The sequence below is a fragment of the Neofelis nebulosa genome, chromosome 1, assembly GCF_028018385.1.
Source record: "Neofelis nebulosa isolate mNeoNeb1 chromosome 1, mNeoNeb1.pri, whole genome shotgun sequence".
Lineage (NCBI taxonomy): Eukaryota > Metazoa > Chordata > Mammalia > Carnivora > Felidae > Neofelis > Neofelis nebulosa.
In genome coordinates, this window is record NC_080782.1 from 150,635 (window position 1) to 162,530 (window position 11,896).

Below are 11,896 nucleotides of genomic sequence, written 5' to 3' on the forward strand. Positions count from 1 at the left end.
GAATGTACATTTGAGTTGGGGGACGGAGTAATCATTTTGCTGATTCCAGTAAATACAGTAAGAAAGAGAAAAGAAATGACAAATGTATTGAAAAGGAATAGACAAAATTATTGCTTACTGATACAATTAAAAATTCCAAGATGGTAAGTGGAAAACTAATAAAAACAAGAATGAAGTAAAGCATCTGGATAAAAGATTCATATATAAAAATGAGTAGTTTTCCAGTATACCTGCAGTAATCCATTTGAAAATGATCTTCACAGTGCAGCCAAAAAGTTTAAAATACCTTGAATAAACCTAACCCTAAAGAGTATGACAACATGAGCGCTGAAGAACATAAAAGAATGTTTTAATTAACATTTACTAGATTCTGAGACAGCTTTTTCCCTTTGCTTTTGCTGAAAAGCCAAGACGTTTGATGGTATGCTTTATAATTTTTAAATTATGTATCTTTCTAAAGAAATAGATGAGGTATCTGTTAAATAGAACTAAGTCAACAAGCTGTGTTAGTCTGTGATAGAGAAGGAGACATCTAGATCAGTTGCATAGAGTCCAGAAGTAGGCCCAGGCACATGCTGTGATTAAGCATGGGATAAGGGGGTTTTTCAAGCGTGATGAAAGGTCATTCGGTGAGTGATAGGAAACAAAGGTAGATCCTAAAATAAATTTCAGTTTTATTTCATGTCCCATTTCTTATGAGCATAAACAAGAAAACCATACAGGAATTTGACACATGAGGAGTTTTTACAGTATTTAACCAGAAGTCCACCAGGGAACGCTCCCAGGCTTCTCACTTCTCCCTCTACTTTATGACCATCCACTCCAGGCTCACTGCAGACCACCTCATAATCTTAGCACTTCTTAGTTTGTGTCAGCAAGGAGCCACCTGCTGCTCCTAGAACATTTACCACCAGATCTCGAGGGTGGAGCAAGTCTAGGAACTGCTGTCTCCTTGGGAATTCGAAGGTGGAACCCTTACGCCTTTCTGCCACCACTCAGTACATTATGCCTCAGAAGTAAGTCTGCTTGGCATCACAGATCTTGGCCAAGTTCCACAAACTGCCTTCCCTAAATGCACAATGTTCCATTTTAAATAACGGACATGGATTTAAGACATGTACTTAATAGGAACATAGAATCATGTTTTAAAAGCATTTATCAGGGGCACCTGGGTGGCTCAGTCAATTGGGTGACTGACTTCGGCTCAGGTCATGATCTCACTGCTCGTGGGTTCAAGCCCTGCATCAGGCTCTGTGCTGACAGCTCAGAGCCTGGATCCTGCTTCGGATTCTGTATCTCCCTCTCTCTCTCTATCCCTTCCCCATTGACACTCTATCTCTTAAAAAATAAACATTAAAAAAATTTAAAAAGCATTGGTGTGCCTGGGTGGCTCAGTCAATTGAGCGTCTGACTTCGGCTTAGGTCATGGTCTCGCAGTTCGTGGGTTTAAGCCCCACGTCGGGATCTGTGCTGACAGTTCAGCCTGGAGCCTGCTTCAGATCCCGTGTCTCCCTCTCTCTCTGCCCCTTCCCTGCTCACTGTGTCTCAGAAATGAATAAACGTTAAAAAAATTAATAAAATAAATTAATAAAAAAGCATTAATCAGAACTTCATTTAACATCTATTTATGATAAAACTCTCAACAAGGCAGGTATAGAGGGAATGTACCTCAGTGTAATCAGGGCCATATGTGACAAGCCCACAGCTACTGTCACACTCAGTGGTGAAAAGGTAAAAGCTTTTCGTCTTAACATAGGAGCAAGACAATGTTCACTCTTACCACTTCATTCAACACAATACTGGAAGTCCTAGCTAGAGCAGTCAGGCAGGAAAGAGAAATAAGAGGTGTCCAAACTGGAAAGGAAGAAGTAAAAGTCACTATTTATAGATGTATGAGATATTTGACACAGACTCCACCAAAAAAACTTAGACCTAGTAAGTGAATTCAGTAGTGTTGAAATATGCAAAATCAATACATAAAAATCTGTTGTTTCTGTATACAAAGAATAAATCTTCTGAAAGAGAAATTAAGAAAATAATCCCATTTACAACTGTATCAGAAAGAATAAAATACCTGGGAATAATAAATTTAACCAAGGAGGAGAAAAATCAGTACACTGAAAACAGTAAAACAGTTTTCTCGTATAGAATGGGAGAAAATATTTGCAAATTATATGTCTGATAAGGGGCTAATATCCCAAAATATATAGAGAACTCCTACAACTCAATAGTGCAAAAACAGCCTAAGAAATGGACAGAAGGGCTGAATGGATGTCTCTCCAAAGAAGACCTATGGATAGGCCAACAGATACATGAAAAGATGCTCAGTGTCACTCATCATCAGGGAAATGCAGATCAGAACCACAATGAGCCATGGCTGGCTGGCTTAGTCAGTGGAGCGCGCAACTCCTGGTCTTGGGCTTGTGAGTTCGAGCCTTGTGTTAAAAATAAAATCTTTTTTGGGGCGCCTGGGTGGCTCAGTCAGTTGAGCGGCCAACTTCGGCTCAGGTCATGATCCCGCGGTCCGTGAGTTCGAGCCCCGCGTCGGGCTCTGTGCTGCCAGCTCAGAGCCTGGAGCCTGTTTCAGATTCTGTGTCTCCCTCTCTCTCTGACCCTCCCCCTTCATGCTCTGTCTCTCTCTGTCTCAAAAATAAATAAACGTTTTTAAAAAAAATTTTTTTTTAATAAAATAAAATCTTTTTTAAGAAGGTGAAATGCATAAGAAAAAATCTAAAGGGTTTAATGGTTCTTGGCATGGCTTTTCATATGAATTGAAGATTTACAAATGGTATTTTGTGTTACAGTCGATGCAAAATCATGCCGCAGTGTTCCGTGTGGGAAGTGTGTTACAGGAAGGTTGTGAGAAAATCAGCCAGCTCTATGGAGACCTAAAACATCTGAAGACATTTGACCGAGGTGAGCATTTCTGTGGTCCCCTGCACACAATTGGGGTGCTGGGCATTTGCAAGGGAGGCTGCCTCAGGGTCCTGTGCATCCCACTTAGTGCTGACTTACCCGTCCTTGCTATTTGTGTGGATGCTGGCAAGCCCATAGCTACAGCCTGGAGTACCCATCTGACTGGATCCTGTCTCTCATGGGTGCCTTGTGTGTCCTCAGGAATGGTCTGGAACACCGACCTGGTGGAGACCCTAGAGCTGCAGAACCTGATGCTTTGTGCACTTCAGACCATTTATGGAGCGGAGGCTCGGAAGGAGTCACGTGGTGCTCATGCCAGGGAAGATTATAAGGTGCGCCTTCACAACATACCCTATTTGCACATCATGCCTTCTCTCACCTGGCCTTGCTTAGTCCCTAACCCTGTACTTTCTCTGCATTTCACTCAATTTTCCCAAAAGTAAATTTTAAAAAGTAAGCCCTTTCCCCCCCCCCCCCCCCCCCCGATAACTTTTACACTTTGGTATCACTGTGTTTACTACCAGTGTGACCTTTTTCTTGGTTTGGATCAGTATTTGCTGCTGCCAGTAGCAGCCTGAGCAAAACACACCTGAACTTTACTTGGTCAAAGGTTGCTGTGCAGTCCGAGTATTATTGCCAGAAAATGCTAACTTACTGACTTAAAATGATGAGGAAATCATCATTTGAGACCTGATCTCATCTTGGGTCACTTTTTAAAAAATTTTTAATGTTTGGTTTTTTTTAATGTTTATTTTTGAGAGAGAGACAGAACACAAGTGGGGGAGGGACAGAGAGAGGGAGACACAGAATCCGAAGCAGGCTCCAGGCTCTGAGCTGTCAGCACAGAGCCTGACACGGGGCTCGAACTCATGAACCGAGAGATCATGACCTGAGCCAACATTGGATGCTCACCTGACTGAGTCACCCAGGCACCCCATTGGGTCACTACTTTTTTAAATGACCTGATTTTTTTTTTTTTTTTTTTTAAATTTTTTTTTTTTTCAACGTTTTTTATTTATTTTTGGGACAGAGAGAGACAGAGCATGAACGGGGGAGGGGCAGAGAGAGAGGGAGGCACAGAAGCGGAAACAGGCTCCAGGCTCTGAGCCATCAGCCCAGAGCCTGACGCGGGGCTCGAACTCACGGACTGCGAGATCGTGACCTGGCTGAAGTCGGACGCTTAACCGACTGCGCCACCCAGGCGCCCCTTAAATGACCTGATTTTTATGCAGAGTACAGTTGTCAGATTTTTCCAGAACAGAGCACTCAGCATATAACAGCAAAACATCAAGGAAATGGGCACTCGGGAACAAACACGAACTTAGGATGGAATATCGGCAGGACCCGAGCCACTTTCCAGACAGACAGGCTTTGGTCTGGAACAGTATTAGTGTTCCTGGTAGCAGGCTCACCAGTCAGCTGTGAAACTTTGTTAATTTACCTTCCACTGACTGGAGCTGGATTAGATTAATATCAATTAAGCACGTTTGTCACATGTACTGAGAACTAGAGGCTTCTCTAGGCTCTTGGTTGGCAGTTTGTGTGATGAGATGAATGAGTTTTCCTTCAGTGTTAGCAGATAAGCAGGTGGAAGCTGCTTCCCCGGGAGAGCTCACCTGTAGGTATGTGTTCAGAAATAAGGGAAGGTGGGGCACCTGGGGGGGGCGCAGTGCTCAGTCAGTTAAGCATCTGACTTTTGATTTCGTCTCAGGTCATGATCTCACCATTTGTGAGATCAAACCTTGTGTCGGGATTCTCTCTCCTCTGTCGCTCCGCCCCTCTCCCCCGCTCATGCTCCTTTCTCTTATAAAATAAATAAACAAAAAGGGAAAGAAGGTGCTAGCCCCACTTGCTTGCCTTTCCCCACCACCACACTCACCTCACTCAGCAGAAACAGAAGCAAAGTGTTTTTATTTTATTTAATTAATTAATTTTATTTTTAAGTAATTTGTCTCTACACCCAACATGGGGCTCAAACCCATAACCCTGAGATCAAAAATTGCGTGCTCCACTGACTAAGCCAGCCAGGTGCCCCTGGTTTTCATTTTAAGAGGCTCTTGTACATTCTTCTTCATTACTATGTGCCGGGTATTCCTTAATTGTGGTGAGCTTCTCTTTGAGAGTTTTTGAACAAAATTTTAATATAATTGCTAGAACTGAAACATTTCAATAAAAGCTGAAAGAAGATGAAAGTTCCCAGAGTACAGAGCAGAAAGACAAAGTATTTGATAAACTTTCAAGTGCATCAAAGATCTGATTTCCACACCCAAACCACCCACTGGTTGTAGAAATGGAGCTCTGAGCTCATGGTGCTGCAGACCCACTGCTAGCTCTGTGGCCTCGGTGGATTCTACCCTTGTTGGGACCCGCGCCGTGGAGGCCCTGGAGTGAGGAACCACCTGTCTGGGAGCCCCAGGGTGGACAGGTCCTCTGGAGGACTGGCCACTGGCAGCTGGATCACATGTCTCATCTCTCCATCCCACCTGCATTTGGGACTCAGTTGCACTGTTTTTCACATTGTGTGTTGTTTTAGATCAGATCTACACAAAATGGTGTTTCATTAGGGATTGTAGAAGGAAGGGGCATGGGTTGAAAAATGGACTAGGAATGTCCCAGCTCAGAACAAGGTCTGGTTGGGTCCATGAATAGCTCCTTGTTGGGTGGGATCTAGGGGGATTCATAGCAGACTGGTCTCTCATGTATCATTTCAATGAGTTTGCCATATTTTCCGGTTAAATTGCTGTTAGAGAAGTAAGAAACTTGAAGTGTGATTGTTAGTGGTATTTTCTGAAATACACTTACTTTCTCTGGCCTCAGGAGCGGATTGACGAGTATGATTACTCCAAGCCCATCCAGGGGCAGCAGAAGAAGCCATTTGAGGAACACTGGAGGAAGCACACCCTTTCCTATGTCGACATCAAGACTGGGAAGGTATATGGGGGCATGTTCTGTTCACATATCGCTGACAAATACGCTGTCCCACATGTTCTAGAGTTCAGCGTGTGATGGACTGGGAGAAGCAGCATGGATTTAAGTCGACCGTTGACAGATTTGAGATACCACTGGAAAAGACCTTGTCAGTCAGCTTCTGTCCGGAGGCAGAATTCAGCATGGGCAGGTGGTTCAGAAGGGCTGGTCGTCCACAGCTTAGCACTGGGCAAGGAGTGAGCACCCAAGCCTGGATAGCAGGGGAGGGGATGAGGATTCTGGAGCCCATAGAGAGCAAGATCAGGGGGTGGGGGTGGGACGGGAAAACACTCCTTTCTTCCCTTTGGTCGGACCACCTCAGGGTGCAGCCTCAGGGAACCCAGGGTATGCTGTGCAGCCCTTGGCATTGGCCTGGGCACAGCAAGCAGGGGAGGGGGTGAGGGTGCTGGGAACAACCAGCTACAAGTACAATAAAGGCTCACAGTCTTACTCCACCGAAGGGTAATTCACCCATTTGACTTTTCTCCTGGGCATTAAGAGTCCGAAAGAAGATACAAAGTGTGTACCCTTAAGCTTTTCAGGCTTGTAAGGGATCATCTCAATCATTTGTCTCAGTCTGCAGAAATTGCATTGTGCTTTGTTGTCATCACTTTATACAGAGTGCCTAGTGTCTGCTATTTCAGGCAGGCAGTGATTTTCATAATTTTGCACGAAGGCTATTTTCTGACAGTGTATGTAGAAAGATATCAGACTGGGGCCACCTGGGTGGCTCAGTCAGTTAAGTGTCTGACTGTTGATTTCAGTTAAGGTCCTGATCTCACAGTTTGTGGGGTCAAGCCCCGCATTGGGCTCTTCACTGATAGCACAGAGCCTGCTTGGGATTCTGTCTGTCTCTCGCGCTTTCTTTCTCTCTCTCTCTCTCTCTCTCTCTCTCTCTCTCTCTCTGTGCCCCTCCCCCACTCTCGCAATCGTGCATGCTTTCTCTCAAAAAATAAACAAACATCAAAAAAATTATTTAGAAAGGTATCAGACTTCTGTCTCAGTACAATCCTATTTTTGGTAATGTTCAAGACTTTTTACAATTATATAAGAAGTAAGTGCTCATTTTAGAAAGTATAGAAAGTGCAAGATAAAGGAAATTAACATTTGTAAGATCACCAATCACAGATACCCCTTATTATTTTGAAATTTTTATTTGTGAAATTTTGAAGTTTATTTTGAAAATTTATTTTGAAATTTTATTTTATTTCATTATTATCATTTTGAAATATTTCCTCCAGGTTTTGCATGTATGTTTATACACTTTTCCTTATATGTATGTTTATACACTTTCCTTAAATATGAGTAGAAAAATATATAGTTTAAATGTAATTAAAGGATGACAGTATATACAGGGTTTCACCTACTTCTTGAGAATTTGTGTAAAGCATCAAGAATTTTGTACATTGTTATTTTAATTGTTGTATTTCACTACATGGATTTACCATAATTTACATAGCCAGTCCCCTGTTGTGCTTTTAGATCCTTTTTGAGTTTGTTAGTGAAAAATACTCTAGTACATCTTTGTGGTTTTAAGTTCCTGAAATTTGCCTTTTTTTTTTTTTTTTTTTTTTTTTAATTTTCTTTTAGTTTGAGAGAAAGAGAACAGGGGAGGGACAGAGAAGGAGACTCCCAAGCAGGCTCTGTGCACTGTCAGTACAGAGCCCCATTCAGGGTTCGAACTCACGAACTGAACCGTGAGATCATGACCTGAGCCGAAATCAAGAGTCGGGTGCTTAACCGACTAAGCCGCCCAGGTGCCCCTACAAATAAGTTTTATAGTTAATTTTTCAAAAGAGCATAAGAGAATGCTGTTTGTGTGGTTTTCTACAAATTTTGTCTATCTATTTTTCTTTTTAAGGTCTCCTTGGAGTACAGACCCGTCATTGACAGAACTTTGAATGAGGCAGACTGTGCCACAGTCCCTCCAGCCATTCGCTCCTACTGATTGGGCCAGAGGTGACCGACTTTGTACCCATGTATAATAATAGCTCATGTGTGCTTTTATATCATAACTGTCCTATTGATACCCTGTCCTCAAGGGAACAAGGGTCACCATTCGAATAGGTATCATCTACCTGGTGGCCAGAAGCTTGCCAGTAATCAATAGCCAGGACGTGTGAGGCTTCATTCTTGTGAACTAATAAAACTGGGCATGATTCTTAAATAAACATAAATTACAAACCTATTTCTATTCCAAGTCCATTTATGAGGTTATACTGTTTGACTTGAGGCCTGTTTGTTGACCTGAAATATCGAAATCCAGAAATTTTGTTGTAGTATATAATTAAGTAAAAATGAATTTCGATGCTGACAGCACATGAAAGAAATAAACATATTCTCCTTGTTCTTAGTAAGCAAATGGTTTAATATGTGAACGTGTGTCCTAAAGTATTTAAATAACCGGATACTAAAGGAAACAGATGGATTTCTTCTTTCCCTACTTGCTTTCAGCTGCTACTTGGGGTCTCCTTCCTAGTAGTTGTCTCAGGGCTGGCTTCTGTAGACTCCAGTCCACAGCAGGTAGGGTCATTGATATTACTGTCTGTTTTTCAGTTTTAAGGATGGTCCTTAAAAACTTACTTTGCAAATATGTAAAACATTTATGTTCTTTCAGAGTCCCTTATATTTGGAGCTAACCTCCTTAATTGTTCCTGCATTCTCTCCCTTCTCTCCCTCATAGCAACCACTTTAGTTATCTTCTTAGCTAAATGTTTATAGAGAAGAAGAAAGCAAATCTGTATTTGCATTATGATGTATAGACCATTGTGCATTCCTTGTCTGCATATCCGGAGGTCACTCCTTATCAGTGAGTCTTTGTTCCTTCCTTTGGCTGCATGAGTGTACCTTACCCTCCAGTGATGGGCATTTGTGTTATTTCCAGTATTACAGATGCCACAATGAGTAACTGTGTGCTTGAAGTCATTTTCTTCGCCAGTTTCTTTGAGGTGGAGTCCTAGAAGTAGAATTGCTGGGTCCAAGGGTAAATGCACATATTGTTTTGTTAGACGTTCCCAAATTCTCTTCCTTAGGGGCTGTGATGGAGGAGAGTTGCTGTTTCCCACAGCTTTGCCAAGAAAGTATGATGGCAAGTAAGAGTTGCTGATTCCTGGGCTGGGGGAGGAAATGTTTAGATGAGCCTAAAAAGGTCTCTGAGCTGGAAACCGTCAGGGAGCACTGGGGCCAGAAACATTGGAGCCAGAGCATTGGCCCCAGGGAGCACTGGGGCCAGAGCATTGGAGCCAGCAAACAATGGTGGCTGCATTGATTGAGACTGAGTGACTATATTAAAAACATGCTGTTGATTTATAATGACAGTGTAAAAACTCAGCCAAAACTGAACAAACAGAAACACACAATTAAGCAAGTTAGGCACTAACTACTAACACTGAAAATGGGCAATTAAAGGAAAATCATGATTATCCTGCCTTTTATCCACACATTGCCATTCAGGGTAACCTAGTTAATTAGGAATGTATTTTACAAAGGAATTCCTTCAGATAAATGAGTAAGGACTGATAGAATTTAAAGACCCCCTTTTTGCAATCCCTAATGTGGTTCTGGAACTTGCCTGTGAATCAGAGTCACCTGGAAGGATTGTTGAATAATTCCTTACCCCACCACAGGACTTCTGGTTCCGTAGGTCCTGGGGTTGGGCCTGAGAATTTGCATTTTTAATATGTCCAGGGACCACACTTTGAAAACCACCTGCACAGGATCATGTGGTTCAACAAACATGAAGGGGGTGACTTTCAGGAGAAAACAACAGATGCAAAGACTGCTGACAACTTCAGACCTCCATCCCAACCAGCAGATGGAACAAGGTATAGCCAAAGCATTTTGCAGAAGTGGGAGTATAAATATAGGCACCTCAGCATCATTTCAGTGTTAAGACAATGAATGAAAAGGTAGCAAAGGCATGTATGTGAAGCATGATAAGACAACAAAAGTGCTGATTGGTTCCAAAGAAGTAACTGAGGGTGGCAGCCTCTTTATGTCTGTCTGCTACTTCTCAACAATGTGAGACCAAGAAAACCACTGGGGAGTGGCTGGTCTGGAAATGCACATTTCTATGGGACAGAATATTTCATACTGGAAATGTTTTATACGTTGTGTATTCAAGGTTTCTAGGAGAACCCACACGTTGAAGGAATTGACAGACCAAAGATATTAAAAATAATACATCAAAGTAAAAAACTAGAGTACTGCCCAGAGAGATGTGAATCATTTCTAATCTGGATAAAAAGAAGCAACAAAATTAAGATACAGTACAATACTCAGACTTAAATACTGTCCATAGCATTAGCCATAGCCACATAGCTATTGTTTGCTAGATTTATATAAAATTTAAAATTAAATTCCCAAGTCACCTTGATTCATTTCAACTAGTAGCTATATGTAACAAGTGACTCCCACACTAGACAACAAAACAATCCCATCATTGCAGAAAGTTCAATTGGCCAACACCAATATAGACATTTACTATTATCTTACATTAAACAGCGTATATTTGATAAATTGACCACTGCTCAGAAACCTGAGTTAAATAAAAAGTGGTAGGTCATTCTCTAGCAATACTAATTCTGTAAAGAATATTGATTGGATAGGATGTAGAGGGCTGGGCAGTCAGCTGTCCCCTAGAATTCTGCACCAGAGTCTGTAAAAGGGAAAGTGACACAGGTCTCCATGTAAATGTCACAGTGTAAGCCATTACTGATGTGAAATGAGGCATAAATAATGAATCAAAGTGGCTTCAGAGGGAAAGCTGTAAGGGTGGATAAATACAAAATGTGTGTGTGTGTGTGTGTGCACATTCACGCACAAAAACAAATGGGCACGAAACTTATTTGGTCATCCATTTGTTCACTGTCTACTGAGGGCTTAGTATATGCCAAAGACATAAGATAACAAGAGGGTAGACTGTGAAGTGTGAGGAATCCTAGCACCCAGAAAGAGCCAACATTTAGAAAAACTCTAAGGATAGTAGTAGAGGCATTTTTCAATTAGCTCAGAGATATTACACCAAAGGAAAGACTGGCCCAACATTAGACACGTGATGTGCTAATGTTAATGGGAGGAAGAGAGCAGTGCTGTCTTTCAGTTTACTTCTCTACTTTCCCATCCAGGAGCACCACCTACATGGAAAGCTTAGAACAGACCTGGTTAGGAGGGAATTGAATCCCAAGATCGGCGAGGGGATAGGGCAAGTACATCAATACTTTAAGTGATTGAGTCAGCGGGACTAGGCAGGGGATGATCTGCCTCTTTTCTGTTGGCAGAAGGTCTCCCTGTGGCTGCGCAGCATTTTCGTAAGGAGGCAACAGGACTCCAGGCAACACTCCCATCAATGGCAGCTGGAGGACTCAGAGGCTTGGTCCTGCCCTCCCAGTACAGCATGGGCTGTGACCCACCTGCCGTGCTCTATCCAGCCTATCAGAGCCAGAGACGTTCATTAGAAATAAGGGCCATGGTGAGGGAGGGATGCACCAGGCCAGTCTCTGCTGAAGCCTTCTAGATTGATCTGTACATTTGGGTATATGTTGGTGAGAGGAGGGGGAGAATTTTCCCTAAACCTTCATTTTCTAGTCATTAATCTCTCTTTTAAGAGTCAGCCTTGGGGCACCTGGGTGGCTCAGTCGGTTAAGCGGCCGACTTCAGCTCAGGTCATGATCTCTCCGTCTGTGAGTTCGAGCCCCGCGTCGGGGTCTGTGCTGACAGCTCAGAGCCTGGAGCCTGTTTCAGATTCTGTCTCCCTCTCTCTCTGACCCTCCCCGGTTCATGCTCTGTCTCTTTCTGTCTCAAAAATAAATAAATGTTTAAAAAAAAAAAAAAAAAGAGTCAGCCTTGCCCTGACAGATGTTGCAGGAAAGCAGAGCTAGGCCTGGCCTAAAATCTCCTTGCCTGTTTGACCTTAGGCCAGCCATGGTTTTCTCATCAGTAAAACGCAGACCTTGGTGGCTTGCCCTGAGGCGCTGGTGTGAGGGTTACTCAAAGGAACACTGACACACTAGGG

At 42.7% G+C, this 11,896-nt stretch overlaps 1 protein-coding gene across 2 annotated transcripts in view; it reads left to right on the forward strand.

Annotated features, from left to right (window-relative positions):
• Positions 1-8,071, forward strand: part of SDHA (succinate dehydrogenase complex flavoprotein subunit A) — a 30,260-nt gene extending 22,189 nt beyond the window's left edge. For both annotated transcript variants that reach the window (XM_058706817.1, XM_058706732.1), the window contains exons 12-15: positions 2,805-2,916; positions 3,118-3,248; positions 5,734-5,847; positions 7,745-8,071. In XM_058706817.1, coding sequence (XP_058562800.1) covers positions 2,805-2,916; positions 3,118-3,248; positions 5,734-5,847; positions 7,745-7,831 — 444 coding nt within the window. In that variant the 3' untranslated portion in view covers positions 7,832-8,071. The remainder of the gene's footprint in view (positions 1-2,804; positions 2,917-3,117; positions 3,249-5,733; positions 5,848-7,744) is intronic.
• Positions 8,072-11,896: the final 3,825 nt, after the last annotated feature.